Below are 27867 nucleotides of genomic sequence, written 5' to 3' on the forward strand. Positions count from 1 at the left end.
CAAGCAGCCCTCATGTTTTCTTTTCATTATCTGTCCTTTCTGCCTGACTGTATCAGTCATGTGCACAGCCTTGAGAGGCTTAGTCTGTCTCTAGTTCAGCAAGAGCAAAGAATGAAACAGAGCTGGGGGGTAGAAAAGTAGTGACTGTATCCTGCAAAGTGTTATGCCTCAGTGGGCAGAAGTGTGGGATGATGTTTTGTCCTGAATCAGTGTTGCAATATGAACCCAGGAGTGCTGAAGTCAATAGAAGTCTCCCTGTTGTCGTAAGTGGGCCTTTAAAGAGCAGCTCTGGTATGAGTGAGGGCAGCTGTCCTCTGATCCTGTGTAACTCTGCTCATGCAGGGTGTGCATGTAGGCAGCTCAATTTCTGTGGCTGTAGGACTGCTTTATGTTAGCATTGGTCCATCTGCCTACATACACCCTTCTGAAAGTGCAGTGTTTTGTTGTGATCTCTTCCCTGGTATTATTTGGCCTTATAACTGGCAATGGTTTGGCAGTTTATCCTGGAACTGGTTGCATTTTGCTGCTCATGGAAATAATCTGTATGTGTACATTTAATTCATCTAGCTCCAGATTTCCTTTCCCTGCAAGGAAACACTAGGATCCAGAAAGTAAGGAATGCTCCACAGGGCAGAGTGTGACAATGAGCTCTGGGGAAAATGCTGACTCAGCTCCTGAAGTTAATGGGCTGGAGGGAAGAAGGGATGGTTGTAACACAGCTCCAGATGTTGCATGAAGCTGTTAATTATACTTAGCCTAAGATGACAACAAACTTGTTACTATTTTCCTGACCATGCTTCAGGAATAATTCCCCTTTTCACTACAGCCACAAGGAAATATATATGGAGAGAGAGAGGTCTAAACTTCTTAGGGCTGTGTTACCAGAATTGATATTTGATTTTTTCTTATGTTGGACTGTTTTAGAAACCCTTTGAGCACACCTGAGTCTTCTAGTATGGAAATTCAGGAGCGCCAAGCATGCAGAGCTCCTGTAAACTGTCTGAGCCTGGCCATGCCTGTCCCTTCTGCAGGCCCAGGCTCTAGTGTCTCAGACTGGACAGGAGGTTTCTGCAGGTTTGCGTTATGTATCACAAGAACCTGCCTAAACATCAGTTAAGAAAAATGCAACCTATGGACAGAATTTGCATTTGATTTCCACCTCCAGAAGAATTTGGTTTGTGGATACTCTCTGCTTCTGATTTATTGTTTTCAAAGAGTAAATCTATTATATTATGTGAAAGATTCAAAAATGGAGATGGGCAGTTCTGTACAGCATGGTTTGCTCAAAGGTTACCTCACAGTAAAGCAAAGTTGAAAAACTGTAGCTGTCATTCTGGGTCTCCTCCTCTTTCAAGTCATTGAACATCTCCTAAAACTGAATTGTGTGTTTTTGTGTATGTCAGTACCTGCCAAAAGGGGTGGGGTTGCCCGAAAAGGGGAAACAGGAAATGGTTTGAAAATTAATAAAGCTTGCAGAAAACAGTTTCTGTGCTTCTGACCAAATATTGCAGGAGCCACAGCTGCCCCTGGGGTACAGAAACAGGAAATCTGGCAACAGAAAGAGATGGTATCTTTTCAGTTCCAGAGCAGATTTGCAAGGGATATAATCAAATAGAATGCTTAATTTCCACATTTTGAGTGTAATTCTAGTGAAAGAGTAGGAAATACTGGTTTATTTTGTATGTGCTGGGGATACAGAAAACTTCTATGGGGCAGAGTTCTGTGGAAGAAGAAATTCTGGCAGCGTATGAGCTGCATATTCATGGGAAATAGGGTTAGTCAGGCACAAGCCCGGACATTGAAACCTGTCAGCAGTGTCCAGTCTCTGACAACTTGTGAGACTTTGGGACAGTAGAGGGGTAATTTGGATATTCCTCTTTCAGAGATGAGGCATTTGTGTTCCCTTTTTACATGTGTGTATATAGAGAGAAGTCATCTCTCTATATGCATTTGCAGGTCTACATAGTGGACTTGAAACTGAGTATGGATGATTATGTTCTCATGTTATGGGGTTATTTACATCGAAGTCAAAGATTCTTAAAAGGCTTTGCAGAAACACAGACTCTTGCGCTCAGAAATGGCCTTTACCTTCCCTTATTTACAAACTGTTAAAGTTGAAGTCCCTAGTATCTCTTCATTGATTTGTATAGGCTTTAAATAGGCATGGCTTTATGGTAGATTTTGGTTTAGAGTTAGTGTGCTTTTAGTTCCTAATGTCTTGAAATGCATTTGGTATGCAAGATATGAGAAAAAAGCAATCTAGAAGTTTTTCATTGTCAGGGAATGGGAGAACTTGAAGACCTGTCTGTGTTTCAGACAGCCTTTTCTGACTGGTAGGAGCACCACTTTTAATGTGAAGTCAGCCTTGCAGCTGATGTAAGACATAAGAATTCACTGAAAGTAAAACATGTCCTGTAGGAAGGGATTCGTATTAGTATTAACAAACTCAAATATTTGTATTATGCATCAGTTCTTAAGATAAGCAGCTATAAATCAAATCCTGTTCCTTAACGATCTGTGCTCCTGATTGTAGTGTAGTATATGCACAGATGTGTGAGCAGCCCTGGCTGTGTCAGATGTAAGGAAGAGATTATTGATTTGAAAAATGGCAACAATGCATGATAGTAGAAGATCTTAAGCTAGTATAATTATATTAGTCAGTTTTAGAGATGGTGCTAGGTTTTCAGCTGGTAGAACTCAGTTTCACCAACATCAATATAGACCTGTGTTCACAACCAGTGCTCCAATCTATGTGGCATTGAGGCAAACTAAAATACCTCATGATCTGATAAATGAGCTTGTGCCTCTGGGCTGTACAGCAGGATGGCTGATAGAGCAATTCTGAAGTAGCCCGGTTCCATCCAAGCCAGGAAATCAAAATGTATTCATTTGACTCTCAAACGAGTATCTAACAAAAAAGGAACAAGCACCTACACTTGCAATAGTTTCATTTGAGATTTAGGGGCAATTGGTCTTTGTACAAGCTGCTTTTCTCCATGATGCTCCTTCAGTCAGTCCTCAAAAGACTTAACTAAGATGGGCTGGGAGAGGGAAAGGGTAGAGAGGGCTACACAGTAGTTACATGTAAGAGTGAGTTGATCTATGTAAAATGTCAATAGTTCTCTATGATGTTTCAAAGACTGGTTTGATGTTAAAGTGAATTTATTTCCTCTTACAATTTCAGAATGTAAATTGTTGGTGGGTTTGGGTTTTTTTGTTTTACTGTAAGCCTCTTCACTGGAAGTAGCATTTGGGCTGTTTAAGCCAAAAGCATGATTTATGATCTTTATATCTTTTAAGTAAGAGTAACACCATTGCCTGCGTGAAGGGAGTAGGGTACAATTGATAGACACTGCCTTTCTCAAGAGGATAGATATGTATGTTGTATGTAAAGGCCCTTGGAGCAGAGCTGCTCAGCTGCTTTCTTACTAAAAGTTTCTTCTCAAAGTGAAGTTCTCAGGAGGAACAGTCTTGAAAACATAAATTGTATGGGATACAAGAGGTTACCTATGGTGTAAGAGCTGGTTGCAGGGAGTGGGCACACTCCTGAGGGCTCACTGGAGTTGGGATTTCTGTCAATAAGCATTTTATTCAGAAAAAGTCCTCCAGAGGCTGCCAGCAGTTGTCTCTACGTGACATACAATGGAGTGACTCAGAGTTAAATATGGAATGCCCACTCTTTACTACTTTTAAACCTGTGGATGACCACCGGGTATTTAACAAAAAATTATAAGGTTGATATAGGTTTTCTTAGGTCAGGAGTGTTCTTTTAACTAGAACAGTTAAATAAGGAAAGCAACACAGTGATGGAGCCAAAAGGGGGGTAAAAACCACACAAATACTGTGTATTCAGTCTCATTTATTACAGAATGGTTCTGTGAGTGTTTCTCAAGACTTTCAAAGACTTTCATTGCTTTCATAGTGAGTTTATACAGGTAAAGCAAGTGCCTCTCATTAGGAATTTAAAAGTTGTAATGATTTTAAATACACATTTAAAACTGTGTTACTGTGCCGGAAATGCACCAAGAAATGCTGTAATCCTGACAACATGGCTGAGATCACACTGCTTGGAATGCAGGCAGAACCCAGCATGGTCCCTGAATGTCCTGTGTCCCAGCAGCCTGGGCATCTTCAGCATGAAGCTGGATCTGCTGGGGTTTACAAGGAGGTGGACTGAGGCAGACACAGCATATGTCTGCAGCCAGTTGGTCTGTAGATTTGTAACTGTCTCTTTGAATATGCTTATGTGTCTTCTAGAATAAATGAAATACACATAGATAAATAAAGGAGAAGTACTACCTCCATGAAGTTCCATGACAAAATTCCCTTTTTAACTCTGATTTTAGGGAGAAAATGTATATAATGTTTCTTCTCCTTTCTGTATACAAAGCATGTTCCCAAGAATAAGCAGCGTCATAAAGGAGGTGCAAAGATGGGGAGTTGTTTCAGATGGTGGGGCGGCAGGCAGGGGCAGAAACCCAGGCTGGTGTGTGAAGGGGTACTTACTGTGGGGAAGATGGGAGTGCAGAGTGATGTTTTCCAGTGACCTTTCCTGACTGACACGTTTCATGTTAACTGGGATTGATCCGGAAACAATGTAAGTGAATAAACAAGAGCCCATGTCTGCAGCCAGCAGAGGGAGGGATGTGTTCACAGGTACTGTTCAAAGCGTGCTCGCTTCCCTAGTCCCGGTGAGGAGATGGAGCAGAGAAATGTGCTCCAGACAAGTAAGGTTTTGTACTGCAACCTCTCTGCCACGTCTTCAAGCAGCAGCATGTTTTCCCACCGTGCCTACATGTCCAAATGGGTATGAAACTACATGCTTCTGTGAAAGGTTTGGTGAGAGAAATAAGGCACAGTGATCTTACTGCAGTAGAAACCATGGGTTTGCTTGAAATGCCAGTTGTTGCGGTGACCCCCGGCTCACCTTCTGACAGACAAGCAAATTCAACAGCTAGCAGCAATCTGAAGCACTGTATTAAGGGCCAAAGCGTACCTCAGCTGAAAATGAAACCAAGCCCTGAAATCAGGGCAGGGATCCTGGATGGTTCAGCTCTTTTGTAAAATCTGGATTCATTCACATATTATTCCACTGACATGAATCATGTAGTCTCTTAAAATGAAATAGTATACCACTGAATTTAATAAAGGGTCTCAGCTGCAAATGCTAATGCTTTGTCTACGAGAAATACCAGACTAATAGCATGGCTTTATAAGTATTTTAGCCAAAAGGTTATAAAACTGGATTGTTTTCCTGAAAAATAAATTGAATAAGTATCACAGGAATGGAGACAAAGCAACAGAGGACACAAAAAAAAATCTAAAGCAAGTTTAGCATGCTTAAAACAGCCGTTAAATTCAGGGCTTGATGTATTCTCCTAACTTTGCTATAAATCATGAATGTCTGGATTAAATGAAGTGATGACTTGAGACTGTGTAGGGGAGTGGAGTCCCAGCCTGAGCGTGGAACATGGACCTAACGTAATGTGATTCAACTGGAATTCACAGAAAGACCTTGTCTTTGCGTTACACAAACTGTTGCATGAGCTCAGGCTTTGTGATGTTAGCTTGTCAGTAATAACTAGAGGGAGAGAAGGGAAGGTAGCTCAAATGCAGGATTTTCCTATGTAAGGGGAAAATTCAGTCATGCTTTAAATGGAAATAAATGTTTTATGCTTTGCTCTCTGTTTGCAAGACCCGTCTTATTCTAGAATTAGTTTATACACAAAGGAGAATGAGAGAGTTTCTCTCTTGGAGGCCTGCTCACCACTTCAGTAGCTTCAAGCCATGTGTCTTCAGATCAAGGCACTATCATGTTGTTAAAGTATATGTATTTAAAAGCCCATGCCTTTTAAAATGGAAATGCTGAAAGCTTCTGAGGTGAATATCATCTAACTTTAATGTTCCATCCCGTTGCTGCTTCTTGTTATTTCTATATGGAACTGTGGGGAAACTGAGGCACTTAGCACCAGAGTGACTTTTCCAAGGTTCCACAGTAGATCAGTGTGGAAATAAGTGTTGCAGATTCTCCTTGCAGTGCCCACACTGTCTCTGTTCTGTAAATTATTTCACTCAATGGAAGTAGTGAATCAAGAGGTTTTTTCTTTATTGGAATGTTAATATCTTCTTGGTTTCACTGTAGGAAACTGTATTAGAGCACCATGATTCATGTCTTTGTAGGCGTAGGCAGCTGTACACCAAGTACAATACAAGGAGTATTAACAATTTCAGTTGCTTGCAGGCATTATTGATAATGCAGCATCTTTCATAGCAAAGGAGATCCTTCCTAAAATCAGAGCTTTAGACCCATATCCCTTATACCCTGTGCATCCTGTAATCCTTATAGCAATTTTATGCCTTCCCCCATTTAAAAAAGGGAAACTGAGGCCCTGAGGTATTATGCTGTAAGTAAAGGGATTTAGATGGAAGTGTACAAACAAGTAGTAAGACACCTCTAACTCCCACCACGAAGGGTCCTACTGAAGTTCCAGTATTTAAAACTACATGTATCGCTGTGGGTACATATACCCCTATGGTACGTTACATCAGCATGTAGGCTGAAAGAAGTTGTGTTTGAGAGACCAGCTGTGCTAATGGTTGCTAATGCACCATTCAGAGTGTGCCTGTAATAGACTTCTGGAGGTTAGATGCCAGAGAAGTACCCCCAGTTCATTGTCAGGGAGGTAAGTAATTCCTGAAGCGATTCTGAAACTAGTCATTGTAATAATTACCATTATCTATCAACATCCTTTAGGGAAGCAAACCCAGAGGCAGCATTACAAGGCTCCAGACAGCTCGCGCTCGGGGATGGCTGCGCTCCCTGATATGATTCCACCTGACATTTTACTCAACTTATTACCAAGGCGAGTGAAATGTCAGAAGGCATCAAGTCAAAATATGCTGCATTCCCTAAGGGACACTGGATTTGTGTATAGCCAGAGCAAGTTGTGAGAGGATAGAAAGATCACTTCAGAGTGAAGACAAGTGACTGACGAGGATCATCTACCATAAACAGGGCTGTAGATATTTCAGTTATCATAGAATCACAGACAGGTTGGACAGGACATGGAGCAACCTGGTCTAGTGAAAGGTGTCCTTGCCTATGGCAGGGGGTTGTAACTGGAGGCGCTTTAAGGTCCCTTCCAACACAAACTAGTCTGGGATTCTATGAAGGAGGAAAAAAAGACTTACAGCTGAAACCAGGACATCATGAAATATTTTTATTGAAAAGGACAACAGAGGACTGTGTAATAATTATTTCCATGATTTCTACTACTCACCTGATGCTTGGAATTCTCACTGACACAGATATACTTTCTGCACATTTAAACCCATGAAGGGTGATCCATTTAGGCTGCATGGAGACTTCATAGCAGCTTTCCAGTATCTGAAGGGGGCCTATAAGGATCCTGGGGAGGGACTTTTCATTAGGGACTGTAGTGACAGGACAAGGGGTAACGGGTTAAAACTGAAACAGGGCAAGTTTATATTGGGTATAAGGAGGAAATTCTTTCCTGTGAGGGTGGTGAGGCACTGGAATGGGTTGCCCAGGGAAGCTGTGGCTGCTCCATCCCTGGCGGTGTTCAAGGCCAGGTTGGACAGAGCCTTGGGTGAGATGGTTTAGTGTGAGGTGCCCGTGTCCATGGCAGGTGGGTTGGAACTGGATGATCTTAAGGTGCTTTCCAACCTGAACTATTCGGAGGGTATGCAGCAACAATCAGTGTGGTAGATGGCAGTGACCACAAATTACTGTCTTGGGGACTTGGGGGGGGGGGGGGGGGGGGGGGCAGTGTTTTTCTGCATTCAAACAAAGGTCTGGAAGATCCAGCCTGTTTCTTTGCCCCTGTTGTGAGTAGCTTTTACCATGTCAAATAAATTAATAGAGCCAAGGAAGGTGGCTTTTAATGGCTTTGTAAAATCCCCTTATCAAAGCAAACTGAGGAGTCACGAAAAGCCTCTGACTTCCAGTTAAATTAGCCGTGCCTTTGTAAATGGAGCTGTTTTCTGGTACTGTTTGTATCTTTAGTACAAATTTGCATAAAATCCTCAGAAGTGCAGCATCTGCTTTGCTCTGGAAAAGACATTTGGCCCATTAATGTTCTGATTTTGATAGAAAAATCAAGCCAGGGCATATTTTTGTTTGTCTGGGGGAAATTACGGTGGCCGGGGGGGTGTTTTTGTGGTTTGTTGGTTTGTTTTTCTCTGGTGTACCGTGCTGACCTCCAGAGAGGTTTTATACTCAAAGAATGTATAGGAGGTATTTTAATAAGCATTAGCTGTCAGTTGGTTTAGTTGCTATAAATGCATTTGCTGTTCATTAGAACAAAGAGAACTCTCCAAAGGGTTTTCAAGGTGGCACAGGGCACACATTAAAACTGTCTGCTTCCTACTGAGAGAACATAAATTTGCTTCCCAGATATTTCAGAATAATTTCTGGGTTTCCTTCCTTGAAAGATAACTTGCCTCCTCTCTGCTAGAACATGCACCATTTGTCACACTGCACCCTCTGCTCAGCCAGATTGCACAGGGGCACGTTCAGTGCTTTGATAGAGCGTTCAGCAGAGGGGGGCCGGAAAGGATGAGTATGGAGGGCATGACTTGGAGGAAATCAGTCCACAAGACTTACTAGCTTCCTGTCTTTTGCTTTATAGTAGCAGTCATGGGTTAAAAATAACAATCTGCTTGGCTTTACATCAGAGCTGGATTAAATTTTGTGAAGTCTTTGGGCTTTGAGAATTTGCTCCGGCTTCCTTCTATGTTTAGGTGCAAGTTGAAGCAAGTTCCAGATATGAAAGTTATGTTCTACTCCAACCACTACTTTAAAGTCATTGACTTCCATAAACCTTCCCCTGCAACTCTGATGGTGAATTTTTTTATATGTACGTCATTATTTAGGAACCCTTAGGTTTGAAAGAATCTCTGATCTCCTCGAGGTTTTTCAGAACTTGACAGACCCATTGGTGAACCTGCCCAGATAAATAGTGTTTGAGAAGAAACCTGAGCCCAGCTTTATTCGTGACTCTACTACATACAAGTCTATCAGTGGATATACATGAGCACACCTCTGTGCTTAGGAGAACTTCCACCTTCAGTCACCTTTAATTTGCTTTAAAGCTGCAGTAATTCAGGATCAGCTAAGCCGAGGGCGTGGGGCTGAATACACTGTAGTGGCTGGATGCAAACTCATTCCTGAGGGAAAAGGAAAATATAATTTACACTGTTCCATCTCTTGTGGATGCTTTTAGAGCTTTTCAGTGGTTTACAGTAAGGCAGTGACCACATATCTGTGTGATCCACGTTCTCTAGAGCAGATGATGGAAGTCTTTTGATGGAGCTAGACTGGTCTTCTTTGGCTCTGAACTGCGGTGTCTGAAGTTTTCAAACTCAATCCTTGCTGTTGCCAGATCGATTAATTTTGATGGCATTTCCCTCCCAGTGGCATGGCGGCAGCACAGAAGGGCTGTGCAGGTGTAACACAAGCTTCAGTTCACAGTTTCTTACATCTCAGGAATTGTAAGACAAAGGAATCTTTTGCTTTTTCAGCACTTCTTATATGTAAGATCAGAGGGAACTGTCCAAAGGTGCCCTTTGGCTGCGTTCATACAACATACCTGGTCATAGCAGGGGAAGGTTTTTCCCAAAAGAAAAAAAGCCCTGGAAGTGAAATGGTAAACATCTGAAGAAAAATGGGACTTGTGTTCAGAGCTGTTGTTTAGTGCTTTATTTTAGTGTTTGATGGATTAATATGCAGTTAATCATTCAAGTTTGAACACCGTTCCCCATGACACATTGCTAATGTATGAGGGTGAGGAGGAAAACTGTTTGCAGTCCTTGTGTGCACCTGGTACAGCAGCCTCGGACACGACATGTGCCTTAATGAAGCATAAGTTTGGAATAATAACCTCCTCCATGGAAGGAGGAAGTTTCCATTCTCAATGGGAAAATATGATCAATGAAGCTCTTCAAAAATGTGGGTGGGGATGGACCATTTTCAGTCTCTTCTAGGTAAGGATGTGTTGGCTGAGATTGGGATCCTTCATGTTCTTTCTTTTTTTCTTCCATTACTCAAATTATTCCAGGAAGTTTTGAGCACGTTTTAGGGGAGTGCTGCAAGTTCCTAAGATGAAATCTTTGTCATTTTCCTGCAAAGCCATTTCTTACTTCACTAGATGGAGAAGCAAATGGGTTTTGGTTGGTTCCTCCTGGTTGTTTCCTCCTGCTTGCCATGATGTAGTGCTACAAGCACACTAAAGATTGAGGACCAGTGGGGACTTGTCGCTGTTTTATTTTAGAGGTTTCTCTTACCAGTATCCTGAATAGTAAATTGAAGGAATGAAAAGCCAGATCCTTGTTGTTTTAGTCCAAAGCCTGCCCACTGTTACTGTTCTGTTTATTCAGCTCCTACAACTGGAAGGTATGGAGAGAAATTGGTTTTGCATCTCCATTTTGCACAAAAGGTTTGTCACAAACTTCTCCAAAGTTCTTTGATTATGAAACTCTTACCCTGTTTGAAGTACAAGCACGTTCCTTGAACTCATCCTGTACTTCTTGCCTTAAGGGAGCCTAGAGGGCAGGACCACAGGTTTTGTATTTACCACAGTGGCAGGTGAAGCCAAACAAAATCCTGATATGCATGATACATTGTGAGGTACTGAAAAAATGTTCTCAGTGCAATCATGCAATAGGTGATTGGCAATCTGTGATTTAGGGTCCCTGCTCCTGTAACAAGGAGCCAAAAGAACACCACCAATTAGCACATAAGAACACTGCTGGGATTATATCTTATCTTATTGCATGGAGTGACTTAATAGGCCACTGGAAGAGGAAGAAGTGAAGCTCAGAGCATAAATAAGCTGTAGGAATACGGTAAAACTTGCTCCTAGCTCATCAGAAGAGACCAGGGTGGCTGTGGAATGACTGCTGTCTTGCAGGGCACAAGAGGGTGCTGTGCACGTAGAAGAGAGCAGGCTAACCCCTTGTGTAGCAGAGCAGGTTACTGTGACTGACTGATGCAAATAAAGATGACAAAAGTAAAGCTTTATTTATTAGATAGAAAGCTGTGCTGCTGAGTCGCCTTCCTGCTATCCAAAATTGCCTGAAGTGTCTGGCAAGTGAATGAAGCTTCAGAATGATTCCAGAGAATATTTATGCTGTGAGGAAAATAGATACAGAAATAAGCAGTAGCTAAGGAGTGAATAAAGCTGAGCAGACAAAATGAAACAGGAATGTTATACAGAGAAAGACTGTTCAGGAAAAAGCTCTATGGAATCAAAGACAACAGGAGAAAGGTGCCAGACCATGCAGGTGGCCTGTGATAGCAGGCACTGCGCCTGGTCTGGGTAGCTGGGACATGTTGGCAATGACCCTCCATTTGCCTGGATGCTGAGGAGCAGGGCTGATGTTTGACAAACCTACAGGATCCCTATCCCAAAATATCCAGAGCCAGTAATCCCTAGTCTCCTGCCAACCCCTTCACAGACCTCTCAGACAGGAAAGCTCCACAGGTTCTACAGAGAAAATGCAAACTGCATGCAAGTGTGCAGGATAAGCTGTGAAGATGCTGTTGCTTACCAGGCTTACCCTAAGGGTAAGATGTAAAGAACACACATGCGTGCCTGAGCAAAAGGAAGGTCTGTTCTGTATAGAAAGGAATGGTGGTTTTAGCAAGGGCTGGGGGAATTTTTAGGAAGCTGAATCCTGCTCCTGCCTGTGCCACTAACATGTTCTTGGATCTTTCACAAATTGAGCCTGATTGTCTGCAGTCTCCCATCTGTGGAATAGGCATAATAAACACTGAGGCCTCCTGGAAAAGAAAATGGGAGAGTCTGATTCTGTACATTTGATAGGGAAAGGTGGGTCTGCATAGGAGGAGCCATAAGGAAATGATAATGTTGAATGATGGTTAATGTTTGAAATGATAATGTTGGGAATTCAGTTGGGCTTTGTCCTGGTGATTTATGGAGGCCGCTGTGGCCATTTCTTTGTAGATGGTGTTTTAAAAATGATTCAAGACATGAAATCTACCTGAAGCAGGATGTGTGGTTATGGCAGAGATGTAGAGGCTGGCTCGAGGTGGTTTAGACTTACGAATTAGAAACAAGGTGTTGCAAAACGTGCTCAAAGGTATAACTCTTCCTGGCACGGTCATTTCCTGACAGCTCTGAGGCTGGAAGGGATCTCTGGAAATCATCTTGTCCAGTCCCCTGCTCAAGCAGAGTTGGAGCAGGTTGCCCCATGTACCGCATGAGAGAGATTTCTCTTCTTCAACATTTGTGTAAATGGAGGCTCCACAACTTTTCAGGGCAACCTGTTCCAGTGTCTCACCACCCTCACAGGAAAAGAGAAGTGTTTTCATCTCTTCAGATGGTTTTTAATCTGTGCCCATAGCCTCTTTTTTCTGTTAGTGGGTGCTATTGAGAACAGTCTGGCTCCCTCTTTGCTCCCCCACAGCAGTTCAATGTTTCTACGTCCTTCCTGAAGGAGAGGTTGATAATTCTGCTTCCTTGTGTGAGTTTAAGCGCACTATCTTGGGAGGATAGGCTGTTTTAGAAGGAAGTTTTTATACCATGTCTTGGATGAAAGACACTGAATTCAGTGATGAAATAAAACGTTAAATCAAGATTACTGGCCTCTCTTTGACATAGGAATGAGCTCTCCAAAGGTGTTTGAGTTTGTGCTCTAATCTTCAGGACACATGCACACAAATACAACCTGTCTTTAGAAAAATCTTCCTTCATAGGCGTAGGTATGGCCCAAGCACCAGAGTCCCCTTTCTATCTGCTTGTACGACGCGCATGAGGAGGGAGGGATGGAGTTAAATGTTAAGCTTGCAGCTGGCTGAGGATTTGCCTTTCTGGGTGTGGATTTGGGAATGTCAGAAAAACACAGATACCCTGTTGCAAAATCATCTCTGCTGGCCCACAGGAGGCAGGCAGATGGATTGTCAAATACTGCAGCCCCCTGGAAATGAAGGAAATCTGTTCAGTTTTAGCTCACTGAAGAGCTGAGCCACAATTTGCACTTCTCCATGGCCCAACAGACTCTACTGGTGCTGTATTAGGGAGTAGCTGGTTTTGTCATTAAAACGCGAAGTAAAACCCCGCGCTCTTCAGACCGTATTCCTTGTTGCTATAGGAGGTTATCCTTCTTGATTAAAAGATAATGAGTCATATCCAGAAACAGCACAAGTGCCTTGTCTGTGGGCTCCCCCTTTGCTGCTCTTCTGCTCCCTGTTTTACAAAGGAAAGGGAGAACAGTCCTTAGCAGTCAACCAGGATGCTTCCTTGGCTCTCACCTGCCTTTCTATAGGGCATTGCTCACCTTGAGATAGGCTCATACAAAGAAAGAAAGTCAGTGATTTCATTAGGGTTTATTACCTGGAGGGCTTTTTAAGCGTAAGCTGTTGCTGTCAGAGTCACAGGATCAGGTGTGATTTCCCATTTGCTGGAATACACAGCAAATATGCGAGCAGGCTCTCGGCTTTTTTTAGCTCACAGAAGCAAAGGGAGCCCTTTTGAAAGATCCACCGCTTGCCCAATCATCGCTTTCCCTTGCACTGTGCAGCATTATAACATTCTGACAGTGTAAATCCTCACATTTGCCTCCCTCCCTCCCTCCCTCCTTCAGTCATTCTCCCTCCCCCTGCCAAGGCTGTGCTGCTATCGGATCTGTGATGATATGTGATCTCCTGGATACAGTCACACACACACACAAATACCAGGCACTACTGCTCAGCTGAGCAAAATGTCTTTCTCTTAGAAGTGGTGCTCATCACAGCTTTCAGATCCTTGACGATGTTGCCATGCTTTCCTTTCTGCCTTCTGCCTTCTCCTCTCTTTGTCTGCCTGCTTTTCTTACCCGTGGGTCATTTTTGCCCTGCTGTCTGTAGCTGTATGGACTACCACACCATAGATTGCCGGGATCAAGGACTCCCAAGTGTTCCTAGTTCATTTCCATTGGATGTACGGAAACTTCTCATAGCTGATAACAACATTCAGGTGATACCAGCTGATTTCTTTATATTTTATGGAGATCTGGTCTATTTGGATTTCAGGAATAACTCCCTCACCTCTTTAGAAGAGGGCACTTTTAGCAGGTCTACCAAACTGCTCTATTTAGATTTAAGCTACAATAATTTAACACAGCTTGATGCTGGGATATTCAAATCAGCAGAAAAACTGGTAAAATTGAGCCTTGGCAACAATAACCTGGTGGATGTGGATGAGGCTGCTTTTGAGAACCTGGAACAGCTCCAAGTGTTAGAATTGAATGACAATAACTTACAAAGCCTCAATGTGGCAATCCTAGAAGCGCTTCCCTCCCTGCGGACTATACGCTTAGAGGGCAACCCCTGGGTCTGTGACTGTGACTTTGCCAGTCTTTTCAGCTGGATACAGGACAATGCATCGAAGCTCCAGAAAGGTAATGCTCGGTGCCTTACAGCACAGCATGTATGTTCTTTGTATGTCTGTCTTGGAGGGCAGGAGGGTTCTTGGTCAGGCTGTCTGTGTGCTGCCTGCAGTGTCCCACACTGCAGTTTGGTCCAGCCGTAATTGCATGCCTTCAGCAAAGGAGCCCATTAAAATGATGTTGGCTTTTTTAGCAGCAGCTCCTTTTCCCAGTTAATAAATACAAGTTAAAAATTAAGCCCTAATAGTTTTGATTTATAGACTAAGCTTACACAGGCAGTGAAAGAGCCTTTTCAAATTCATTCAGCCCCGAGCTGGTTCTCTTCCAGACTTCATTTTCTCTCTGGTAAAAAATGTTTTCTACAATAAGCCCTTTGAGAGCAGCTAAATATTCTGTGGCAGCTCCTTAAGAAAAGTGATTTTTCTCTCATCTTGCTGATCGGCTCGAAAGCTGCTACAGAAAAGTTAAATCCCCATTTTATGCAACTGTGATTGTCAACCCTTTCCTGGAAGTATTTTGTTGCGATACTCTGTGTTTGAAACTCTGTAGCTTGATCTGGGCTCTTTTTCATTAAAATAGCAGTGCTTTCCATACTAGGAATAAATTGAATTGGCTCTGGAACACCCCAAATATAATGCTTGTATTTGGGCCAGTGATTTTCAAAAAAGCATGGGAAGGGAAAAAAACAGTATTAACACTGGAAACATAGGGAATCCAGACTCTTGCTCCACACATCCCACCCGACCCTAAAGCCTCTCTTAATCCAGCTTTAGCAGTAGATCATCCCCCAGTTCATGCCTCTGAACAAGCACCAGGGTATAATCTTAGACCACTGAGCTGCCCAGATGCAAACTGCTTGAAGCAAAGCACCTCTGTAAGAACTACAGAGGCTGTACAGGCATTGCCTGACATGAAATCAGTGTGTTGGAGTGGGGATATCTGTGCAGAAGATGGTGAGAACTAAAAAGCTGGGGGAGAAGAGCGCGGGAGAATGGGTTGTGGTTCAGTAACTGTTCCTTTGAATTCAGACAAAAAGGAAGAAAAACAGTGAGGCTGCAAATTCCAGAGGTCTTTTCTCCCCTTTCTTGATCAGTAGTCAGTTATTCGGTTCTTCCTATGCTCCTGACCTTGTGCAGCATTTCTTTCATATACTCATCTAGGTTGCCATCAGTATCCTCAGCTCTAAAGCAGCTGTGTGGAGGAAGAACACAGCTTCCTCACTTTTCATTTGAGGAAAAGTGTTGTGGTTTTGCCCTCTCCCTCAGTGAAACTTTCATCTCTGTTCTTTCAGAACCAAACCTGGGCCTGTTCTCACACCTCCCGTGATGCTTTAGCTGAAGTTTGCTCTATTTGAACCAAGTATTTGCCCACCTCATGCTAAACATCTGTTCGCTTTCTCTGTGCTTTCCATCTCTTTTAATAAGCTTCTGCTCCTTCCCCTTTATCCAGACAGAGTCTGTTCAGTTTGAGAGTCTGTCCCAGCCCTGTCAGTGTTCTAAAGCATCTCTGAACTTATGTCTGGAAATTTCAAGTGATTGAGCTCTCCTATAGTATTAACAGTGTTCCCAGTGTCTTGCAAGCTTCGAGATGCTTTCTCACGGCATTTTCTCTCATCCATAGTTGTGTTTCAGCCTAATAGCTAAAAATTGACTCCCTCATCTGCATCTTCCAAACTTTCAGTTAGATTTTATTTGGGAAGACGAGGAGGGAAGGAGCAAATACTGAAACAGTTGGTTTGATCAGAACCGTCCCCCTGACTTGCCCCCTGACTTGTATGTGTTCCCGAGAGCAAGTCTTCTGATGTCTTTGCATCCAGTGATCTCCAGTGCATGTATGCAGAAAAGCCTGTGGAGTCAGAGAGCTGCTGCCACAAACATACTGGCTGTCTCCTGTAATAAACCAGCAAAACATTATTCACAGAGGGCAAAATTAACCCAAAAAAGGAAAAACTGTCTCAAAGCCAATTCTGAAACCACAATGCCACAATTCAGTACCTTTCAAACCAACTTTTGGCAAGCCAATGGAAAACTAATTCTTAGAATTATGATCTGATTGCATTTAATATCCAGTTTTTAGGTTGTAATTATATCACAATATTATACCCATTAAGAACTAATCACATTTGCACTGTTTGTGTGTCTGACCTTGTCCACAGCCCTGTTTGTGTGGCCTTTCCTGATAGGGGTGGGAAGAGCAAGTCACTGAAAGGTCCAGGATTCCGATTCCCTGGCTTCCTCAGGGTACTGCTGAAAGGCTGGAGACAGAAGTACTCCGGCAGCAAATGCATCAAGCTAAGTAGGACAGCACACGTTATGTCTGGAAATACAGCAAAAGCAAAAGGGATGCATTTTCAGGGGCCAGGAGAAGCTCATGTATCAATGCTACGTGGTTTTCCTTTATAATTCTATTTAAGCATTTGCATTGCACAGCCTGTACAAATGGGAAATCAAGGAAGGAGAAAGGAGTTAGCTGGTGTTTTTCCTCTCTTGTGTTCTTTAAGAATAAACTGTGATGAGCAGTACAGAATGGTTCCATGACAGATGGAAGTTCCCCAGCCTGTAAGTGGCAGACTTTGTAACCTGGGTTTGCTGAGAAGGGAAACTGTGGAAAGGTGAATGACAGTAAATTCACAGTGGTGATCCCCAGCCCTTTCATGAGAAACACTGCAAAGAAACTAAAGGCTCTGTACACTGTCTTGTGTCTTACACTGCCTTGGGATGCTTCTGTCAATAAGGTCTCTGAACAAAAGCTGTACTTCAACCCCTTAGTTTTGCAAAAGTCAGGTCTATTCTTTCTGGCATGCTCCCAGAAATAGCTTGTGGAGTTGTACCTTCTACTGACCTCTCTGACTTGCTGACCGAGAAGCCTCTTCTCAGCTGAGCTGCCTTTGCACATCTGACTTGTCACTTCACACAAACAGCTGGGGGTTGAATCATTTTGCAGTTCCCTGCATTTATTCACCTAACCTAAATGTCTGACTGAAGTCTTAATTTGGCAGTGAGTCAGTGCTTCTGCATGCCGCATCTGCAGGCAGACTTGGTAAAGAAACTGCACTGAAAGTTTTGCCGTTAAACTCAGCACTTTACTGCAATCGAACCCAGCACTTTAAAACAGCAAACATTTTTCTACTTGTAAAGAGATAGTAAACCAGAATTTTCATCATACTCCAAAACCAAACCAGTCTTTTCCCTCTGATTTGGTTATTGATTAATAACAAACTGAAAGTGGAGATGGAATTGTGAAGACCAAAAGTGATAGTTGGAGACTATAACTATTATTCTTTCTCCTAGACATTATAGATCTTCTATTCTCTGCTTGATTATATTTGATCCATCTCGAATATTGCAAAAAGCAATTGTCAAGTCAAGTAAGAATTGCAGAAGGAGGAGGAGGAAGAAGAAAGTTTGTTTGGGCTCTGACAGAAGAAATTAAGAAAAATAGGATTAAAAGCAAGAGAGGTGCTGAATAAAGGGAGGGTGGTTAGATGTTGAGTTAAATAATTTCAGGGCATAAGGTTTCAAGTCTATGGAAATCTGGCATTCATTGCCTTGAGGTCAAGAGTCATCTTTGAGATTTCTTGCATTTTCTACTTCAGAGAGAGCTGGAAATACTGAAAAAATACACTCACTTACTTGGAAAGGTTTTCTTCAGCTTTCAGAGCTTTTTCTGTGTCGCATTTTATCTGGGCTAAAAATGCACTTTTCCTTTCTTACCTCATCTCTTAACCTACTTTTAAGAAAACTGTTTGAAACGGGGGGCTCATCCAGCAAAAGGCTGTCGCTGGTGCACATGACCTACAGAACTGAGGTTTATGAATGCTCCCATTTATGTTTAAATACAAATGGCTTTGATGGAATCAATTTCTGGTGAAAGGTGCTGTTAAAATTAATGCACAGCACTGTCAAAAATGTTTCTTGAATCCTTCTGAGGATCCCATCTTGATGAAGTGGTTGGATTCAGATGAAATGCATGTAACAAGGACATATGAGTAGTCTGCAGTGGCCGCATTGAAGTGCTTTGGAGAGATCTGTGGCTGAGAACATGCTTTGGGCAGCCATGCCTGTGACCTTGTTTGCTAATGACTAATGCATTTCTAACATTACTTTCAATTAGAGCTGAAGTATTCCGGGAGGGTGACTCCAGTGTCTCCTTTCTGTCATCTTGCCCTCGTTTTGCTTTTTACTTTTTTCCTTCTCGCTATCTTTGGAAAAACCTTTTTGGGAAGTTGTGTAGTTTCTGGGATTGCAAGAAATAGTCAGTGTCTGTGCTTTCCGTGCTGGATGCAGTGATGTTTTCCCAACCCTCTGTGTTTAATACAGACTTCTAGTTTCCCACTATCCATCGCAATAATGAAAAATTTTGCTGCCCTCTGTTAAAAGAATATCAGGTTTGTAGCAATTTGATGAGGTTTGGACTCAACATTCTTATTGGTGGCTTTGAAAAATTCATTCAGAATTGGCCAGTGACAGAATTCCAGATAGATTTGTGCTGTCTGTGTGATAAATAAAGGAAACAGATGTTCTGAATGTCTGACATTAAAGTAGTGCAAGTTTAACATGAGGATCAGTGCTCAGTGTTAGACTTGCAGATGGGATTAGCTAGCATAGTGTCAGTGCACCACCCCCCTGGATGCTAACACTTACCTTCACACCACTAGAAGCCAAACTGGTGAAAGAAGCCCAAAGAAGACAGAACTGGCTCCATGTGCAGGACTGTATCCAGAACTAAGGTAATCACTGAACTTTACTAGAAGAAAGTTCATTAGCGGCTGCAAATCCTGTGTCACAACACGAAAGTGTAGCTAGGACCATGTTTCCCTCTTCATCTGGGCAAATGTCACGCCAATTTGGAAAGTGGTGTTCACAAGACTGCAGATTTTTAAGATTCTGGAAGGGGCTCGTAGTGATGATACTGATACAGATCCTGTTTAGCTACTTTAAGGACTTCTGTAGCTAGTACCTATATAGGTGGATAGGTAAATTCTGGTAAAGTGAAATACTTCCAGGTAAAAGCTGTCTATGGGAAAGATTAGGACAGAAGGATGGCAGGAAGAGGGCGTAGGGAAAAAAGCCAGAGCAGGTGACAGTGAGAATGTAAGCGGCCTTCTGGACAGGAAACTCAGGCTGAATTCAGTCCTAAAAGAAAACAGGACATTCAGAAGAGAATCAGTTCAGTGAGAAGAATGGAAGGATTTGTGTAAGCCTGCTTAGAAAGACTGCCATGAGGTGTTCATCTCTTGCTTCTCTGGCTCTTTCTATAATCGCATTCCAATCTAAGATCCATTACTAAACTTATTCTGTAAATAAAATAACATCTTACTTCACTGGTCCAGGCTGTTACAGTAGCCCTGGGCTCACTGAAAATGTTAACCATTGCCCTAAGAACAAAGCATCTCTGTTAAATGGGAGCACAGGTTTCATTTGCCTGTCTAACTAAAACTCAGCGAAACAACTGAGCATTTTGTAAGTCGTCTCAACTTGGCATTCTTTATCAGTACCTATTTATCTGCTATGTAGAGAAGGCTGCCTTAACTTCATGTACTAATACAGACCAGAGCACGCTTCAGCTAAAAAGGACAAGCTGTTCTGTCCATTACAACCACTCAGTTCTTCCCTGAGTATTGTGAACATGCTAGCACATCACTGGTACAGAACACAATATCTGTCTTTATGGAAAGGAATGAAAAGCCTTAAGGCATTTCACACAGCAGTTTTTATTCTGTTCAAGCAGAAGCTCCTAACAGAAATTAGATTCCCTATGAAGTGCATAAAATCTGTTTCTACATATAAATACATGATTTGCTATCCTAGTAATTTTCAGTAAAATGGTCGGACTGCAACTGGCTTTTCACTCTGTTTCTTCCATCTTAAGGTTATTTGGAGTACTTCCATCTTGAAGGTGTGAGGAAAGCATTTGAAGACATGAACACCTAATGCTAATATTTAGGCACTGAGACAAACTGTTACGAGCCCTCTGATGTTGATCTGTGAGGCTCTAGGTCACTTGGCTATAAAAAAAAATTGCTTTAAGGACCTAAATCTAGGTTGTGGGTTTTTTGAGCCTGTTCTGATAGCTTGAGGCTATTTCCAATGAGAACTCATCTCTCTTCAGAGGCAATGCCTGTCTTCATTAATGCTTATTAATACATCTAATGCATTAGTGACAGTGTTTAAGTAGACAAAAGAGAGCTATAGCTGGAGGAAAAATACCATATGAGAAATATAATGCCATATTTAAGCATTTCAGTCTCTGTCAACTGCATTCAGCAACATGAGAGAACAGCTAAATTCTGCCCAAAAGAGCGAATATAAATTTTACTTAAAAAATAATAATAAATAGCATATTATAATGTTTTTATGTTTACTGCATAGATAGTAATGAACATGTGTGCATGAAGCTCACTTGGATATTTATGGCTTCAGGTGTTTTTCTGGGCATATTTCCTATGCATACCAGTGTATGTATGAGTGGCCATTTTCATGCTCTCATACTGTTGTACACTGATGAATGTCAGGAAGCTGTTTATTTTGATACCTGTTTTTTGTGAACTCTACAAAGACCCAACAGAATTGAGGCCTCTTTTTAAGCTCAGCATCCAAAATTATAGCTGGGAAATCTCCCTCTGAGGGTAAACAGACCATAAAATTCAAGTAATAATGAATTTCAGAAGTTCTTCAATAAATATATAGTTAGCATGGGTATTGGAAATAAGCAAAGACAGAAATACACAAGGAGTCCTTTAAAATAGAGTTGAGTAGACCTGGAGTAAGTGATACCTCTTGCTTAAAAACCTCTCTCCTTTTAACGTCATGGCTCTAGAATTCCAGCATTTTCATACTCGCCATGTTACTGAGATGATCTGTTCCCCAGGGTGCAGCCACGTATTTTCACCTCATTTTATGTTTCCGTGTTGAGACAAGACTATACAGAATCTAGCACCCGTCCCTTCACTGGCCCTTCAAAGCATTCCCCTTTTGAAAGCAAACAATATGTTACAGCCTGCCAGGAAACTACATCTGCTGCTTCAGACGACGTAGCAGAAAGCTACGGCCTGTGTGACATTGTCCTTGGGCCAGCTGGAGTCACTGCAGATAATGTGATTGCCCTGACCAAAATAACATAAGCTATATATTTATAACACTCACACTTGTTAGTTCATTTACAGATTTGTTTGGTATGAAGAAGCAACTCTTTGAACATGTTGTGGGAGCAATGAGGTATATATATAGCTATCATCAAAGGTTTACTTGCTGCAGCCAAGCACTAAATATCTTTGACATACCCTTTCAAGAAGCTTGGCTGTTTTTTTTGAATGATTAAATTGAGCAGGTTCCACAGAAAAACAAAAGCAAATCAAACAAAGAGGAAAAAAAACAAAGAAAGTATATGAAAAAAAACCAGCATTCCCATGGCTAAAGTTTGTAAAAGTGGAGCACTGAGGTTAAATGGCACTCTCCTGTCCTTTGGAAGTCTTGTGTGTGTGGACAGGTAATCTGACCGAGCCAGCCTGTATGCAACAGAATCACTCAGAGGGAAAAAACCCCACACTTTATAATGAATACTGGTCACTTTATAGAAGCTGTTCTTTTGTTTGTGCAGAGGGTGTATGATGACCTGGGATTGTGTCCTGCCCAAGCAAAGAACAAAACTGAATCTATTGCACAGGTGGAGTACGGAACATCAGTTCTTCATTCACACTGGATCCTCATGTCATAAGGACAACCTACTTTTAAATAATGAAAAGTCAAGTATTGATGTGGAAGGAAGCAGATGCAGTGGCATTTATTGTTACTAAGTCTTCTTAAGCAGACATGCATAAAGATGACTTATTGATGACATTTTCAGGTAAGCAGTTAGGAGCTCTGGTGCAATAATCACTGCTTTAGCTTCGAGAGAAGAAATTCCTTGTGCCACCAGAGATACAGCTGCTAGTCTTACTATTGTCACAAATGAACAGCCTGTTTCAAATCCTCTTTGGAGTGGAAAGAAATGCTACTATTAACTGTACTGGGGTTTGCAGTAGCATCAGGACACAGCAAAGAGAAACTTTCACTGAGCAGAATGTTCCTTCCTCCCTCAATCGCTGCCATGTGCTTCCACCGAGCTCTGGAGTCCTCCTCGGTTGCTTCCAGCACAATTTTAGCTGACTGCCTTCTCTGTGGATAGAGGAGGTCAGTTCCTTCCTGTCTTGTTGAAAATGATGGTGCAAGCACCGGTTGGCTGAAACCAGAGCTGGGATCTAGCAAGACCTCTGCACTGCGCCTGGTTCGTGGTGATACACGTTGCCCAGTGGCATCTATTACTCTCCATGACATGCGAATTCTATAAAAACTTAAGGCTAAGCTAACACACTGGAGTGTCACAGGGTAAAGCAAGTAAGAAATTCCTATCTAATCTATTTGGTTTGAGAACATGACCTACATTCCACTACCCATGGCTACATGGGGAAGAGCTTTTTTATTTCTCATTATTGTCTGATCAGACTCAAAATCATCCCAGCACATAACAAGGAATACTCTTGATCTATTGCAGGTTCTATTCTTTATTCTGTGCGTTGTCATGTTAGGTGAAAGCATCTGAGGACTGGGAATAGAGCTCACAGCCTGCAGGCTCAGTTTTGATCTATAGCAAAGCTGCTGATCGTAATGGTAAAGAATAAGTGAGCTCTTAGTTTTCTGCCTCTGGGATCCTGGGCAAATACTACCAGGCTAAGATATTTCTAGAGGTAAGGGCTGTAGTCTGCAGAACTACTTAGAACAGGAGTTATCTTTTGGAGTTTTTTACCCCATCTATAATACATCCTTTTTCTACTTCCTTCCTTATGGAAGCTTAGGTCTGATACTCCAGCTCATCAAGGCCCCTCCAACACAGGGGTCACATTAAAAGGTGGCATGTGAGGACACCAGAGAATTTCTTCTGCTTTGGCCTGAAATAGAAAGTTTAGAAAAAGAAAAAAACTTGTTTTTCTTGTGCTTGCTACAAGAGAAATGGGATTTTTTTCAGGTCTCATATTCAATTGGACTGTGCTTTTCTGCCAAAATACTGCAATGTTCTTTTCTGTTAGCAAGGAACTTCCTCTTTGAATGAATTTGCAGTATGTTACATTCATTTTCTTGCTGTTTCTATACAACAGCAGTAACTGCTTTGATTACTGTCAACATCATGTTGATTTATTGAAATTGTTTTGCTTTTTAAACTCTGATTAAAAAGACACAGGGCTTGGAATTCCAACCCATGGTTTTTCACTCCTCCCATAGATCTCATGGTTTTGAATAGGGAAGGATATCCATTTGTGTCCCCTTTTGCTTGTTCCTTCCATTAACCCAAAGGTTGCTATTCTGAAGTCTTGATGAGAAGAAAATAAGGGCTTGGTGAACAACTCTCTCTTCTTTCAGTAGAAAGGTTTGTGCAAAGAGCTCTGTCACAAGCTAGAGAATGCAATAGTATCCTAGGCATCTGTGCAAAGGCATGCTCAAGTGCTCCTGTGTGTCAGCTTGTATACAAGACACACTATATATGAATACTGCAGCTTCTGGATCTCCAAGTGTCTCAGAGGATGTTGGAAACAGTGTGGCTTCTTTACCTTCCAGACTCATTGCATAGGTAGGAGGTTCCAGAGATGTGCAGAGCAAGTTGCCTCACCATCTGGTGTATGTCACCAGTGCACTCCAGGCTCAGCAGGGAAAATGTAGCATGTATTCAGGTGGCAGCTTGCCTAGAAGAAACCTTGGGCATGCTGACTTGTCCTGTTCTGCTGGTAGCTTTTAGTCCATTGTCAGCAAGAGGAGCATGATAAAGACCAAAGGCAACAGAACTTTAGGCAAATATGACATACAGGTTGGCTTATAAAAATTAAAATTTAGTACAATCATCATTAAAAGGTCAAGGAAGTCATTGGATCCATAGTAGACTTAGCTAAAACTCCCTCCCAAATCAACCTAACAAACAGCTGAGCTGGACCAGTTTGCACCACTAACCCTAGGAGCTTGGGTTTAATATTAAAATATCGTATGCCATTGCTGTTCAGCCATAAGAAAAATGAGATTCACAAAAGCAGAGGAAATCTTATTGCCACATATTCCTTATTTAGTGACATATTGGTTATATGGTAGAGCTGTGTGACGGAAACACCTTCTAGACTGTGTGCACACAGGAGTGCAGAATCAGATGCTTGGATCCCTCCTGTGATCACTAACAAAGAGTGAAAGTGTATTAAGGAAACCAGCAGCAATTCTCCTGGCACTAATGCACAATAATTCATTTGCATTCGTATCCTTAGCAGCAAGATAGAAACCATCTTGCCAACAGCCACAAAGATTTAATTCATGTCATTATTTGTTCCATTCTAGCCCATTTAACACACTCTCCTGATTTTCCCATTATGAATGAAGAGGGAGATGGTTCTGTGCAGTGAACTGTAAGCTTTTACTGCCCAGTATCACAGTATATTCTCATCAGGTTTCAAAAATGGACTTTCTCTTTGCTTTCACTATGAAGAGCCCAGCTCTAGGCATTCTTCAGTAATGCATGGAGGAATAACACCTGCCAGACTGCATGTCCTTATGACAGGCAGAGAGAAAAGGTGAAAGCAGGTCATAGACAGACAAGCAGCCATTGAACATAAGCCTCTGTTTTGACCAGAAGGAAAATACAACTGTAATTTTGGAAGTACATGGAAAAAAGTGGTGTGGAAGGAACTTCAGTATTCCTGTTACCCTGATTTGGAGTCAGAATTTGTGTTCAGATGGAGTACCCTGGCAGTGCTTCCAAGTCTTCAGATTTAGATGCATCCAGGGTTCTATACTGGCTTGTTTTATCTGATCCTGGTCCTAGGTCACACCTGACCTGTCGGAAGACTGAAGGTGAAATTAACTTAATACTAACTTAATTACCCACTTGAGGGGGCTGTGTAATGGCTTTTGGGTAGTGACAGATTTTGTTCCATTATTTTCCTGAATTTTGTACAAATTCATAAACCTAGAATTAACCCTAAAACTGCTCTTCAGCCATTCAGTCTCTGACCGGAGCAACAGAGGACTTCACTAATAGTCCACTGATTTGTTTCCCTTTTCCTCTTCTTTGCAGGTCTCCATGAAATCCAGTGTTCCCTGCCTGTAGAAAACAGAAGAATCTTTCTGAATGAATTATCTGAGGTCAGCTTTAGTGAATGCAAATTTAGTTTGTCATTGACAGACCTGTTTTTCATCATCTTCTCTGGAGTCGCAGTCTCCATTGCTGCTATTCTCTCAAGCTTCTTCTTAGCAACTCTAGTACACTGCTTCCAAAGATGTGCTCCCAGTAAAGATGACGATGACGATGAAGATGACGGTGAGGATGGAGTTGGAGCTTGCATCCAAGACTGTTAGCTTTTCTTACATATGTAACCTGGTGCAATGAGGGAGGCTCAGTTTCTGTGATCCTTAATCAAGCGCTGCATTTAAAATGGAAGATTGGAGGAAAAAAGGGGTAAAGGCTAAAAAAAAAATAAGCTCCAGTGTTTTAAAAGACTAATAATTCTCGGCTTCCACCTTGTCCTTCTGGTGAGATGCAAGTCCCTGTAAGGGCTTGATAATGCATTCTAATCACACTTTGAAAAGGATAGGTGAGATGGAGGCATTTCAGCTGGAAAATAAGGAAGCAATTAAAATAGTGTCCTTCCTGGGCCTAAGTAATGAGAGATTCTCTTATGCTCACACAAGTAACAAAATGTGATTGAAAGGATTCCTGGAGTTAGAGAAAGCATTAGAGGAAGGTTGGCATTTTCTCTCTACAAATGTTCTTTATAAGCATTCATCCTCCATTTAGTTACAGCAGTTGCAGGCATCATTCAGCCAAAAAAACCTTTTTCTGTAAACCCCACAATTCTGTGTCTGAGTCATCCACTGCAGCTGCTTGGCACCTCTTTGGTTATGGCACAAACACTGAATTTAATGTTTCTTTGCATTTTTAGATGCAATGAAGTAAAGGATTTCCATTCCCTGTAATGCCAGGTACAAATAACTGTTGCAGTATTCAGTCCATTTAGTTATTTTAAAATACCAAGGGCTATATTTGGCTCCTGATTATACTAGAGTAGCACAACTGAAATGAACACCATGATCCAAATTGGCAACTGTATAAACAAGAGTGGCATCTGGCCCAAGATGTTTCTGACTGTATTATAGATTTGTCAAAACTTGAGCTCTTCTATATAAGGGTAGATATTTTTGTTAGAATTTAAAACAAGACATTTATTACACGAGATTTTTGGAATAGTGCTGGACAGCTTTTTAGGATAAGTATATTTTTAAAATATTTGTAATGGAAATATTTTTTTAAAGCTCTGTGTATTTAAATATCTAGAGTAGCTGTGAGGGCTTAACATAGTAGTAAATGATCTAAGGACTGTATGCTATTATCAAAGAATTAGATCTGATAAAAAGTAGCATCTGTTTAACCACTGTAAATGCTAAAACACTCTTTGGTTAAAATATTGCCTTGCTCAGCTAATATGAATGGTCTTTTACGGACAGTTAGTTCCAAATGTCTTCTATCTGTTGTACATATTGTTCAGGCAGACAGGAGTTCATCACACTGTGTGTTATGGGTTAATACAGCCCAGTAACTAAGGGACAAGATCAGGATGTGGCACTCTGGGGTTTTGTCTCTATCTAACAATGATCAAGTAGGAGAACTCCAGCAAATCACTATCTGCCTGTGCCTCAGTTCCACTACCTATAAAACAAAGATCATAATTATTTTGCTTTCTCAAGTGCTTTGAGATATGCGGGGGGGGAGGACACTATACTGGGGCGATGTGTATTGATTATATGCATTAGGCTGAAGCAGATATTTGTTACGCAGTAGGTCTAATCTGATCTCATATCAAGGTGACTTGACTGACATCAATGAAGTTAATCCACTGGCCAACTGCACTTGCAATGGAGTTTGCACCGTGCTGAGGTCAAAACCAGGACGAGAGTGTTTATTTCTGTTAGCTCTACAGCTTATTCAATGCCACTTAATGCTACTGTTGTTAAGGTTGTTATTTCTGCAAACACATTGCAGCAGAATGAAGTAGGGCAGTGGGAGGATGTTCTGAATCAGTACTGTTACTCTATTCTGATTCTCTCCAGAAGAATGAAATGACATGATTTTCACTGTGTAGTGCCATGACTATAAATAACACAAATATATTTATAATTTCAACATGGGCTTTCATGTTTATTTGTACCTGGGTATGAAAAAAAGGAGAAAAACTGTGCCTGATTCATCATTTCTAAGCGGGGTTTTGCCGTGCAGTTGGACATCCACAACTTGCTGCCTGGGGCAATTTGTGCAGTGCGTGCCTTGGCAACAAATACAGATGTTATCAACAGTTTATATTTAGAGCCGTGCAAATTGTCCAGTCATGGAACAAGAAACTGGGTCACACTTTTTTGTCTGTAAGTTTTATTGCAAACTCAAAACCTGTCATCA

At 41.7% G+C, this 27867-nt stretch overlaps 1 protein-coding gene across 2 annotated transcripts in view; it reads left to right on the forward strand.

Annotated features, from left to right (window-relative positions):
- The first annotated feature begins 13525 nt into the window (after positions 1 to 13525).
- LRRC38 (leucine rich repeat containing 38) overlaps positions 13526 to 27867 on the forward strand; it is an 87816-nt gene continuing 73474 nt past the window's right edge. The window contains exons 1-2 of one of the 2 annotated variants that reach the window (XM_061479327.1): positions 13526 to 14421; positions 25495 to 25737. In XM_061479327.1, the coding sequence (XP_061335311.1) occupies positions 13794 to 14421; positions 25495 to 25737 (871 nt within the window). In that variant the 5' untranslated portion in view covers positions 13526 to 13793. Of the gene's footprint in view, positions 14422 to 25494; positions 27823 to 27867 lie in introns of those variants that run through there. The other variant, XM_061479326.1, reaches the window with a different exon arrangement.

Source organism: Pezoporus flaviventris, unplaced genomic scaffold (assembly GCF_033815535.1).
Source record: "Pezoporus flaviventris isolate CSIRO_AGI_PZ_B2104156 unplaced genomic scaffold, CSIRO_AGI_Pfla_v1 ptg000148l, whole genome shotgun sequence".
Classification (NCBI taxonomy): Eukaryota; Metazoa; Chordata; class Aves; order Psittaciformes; family Psittacidae; genus Pezoporus; species Pezoporus flaviventris.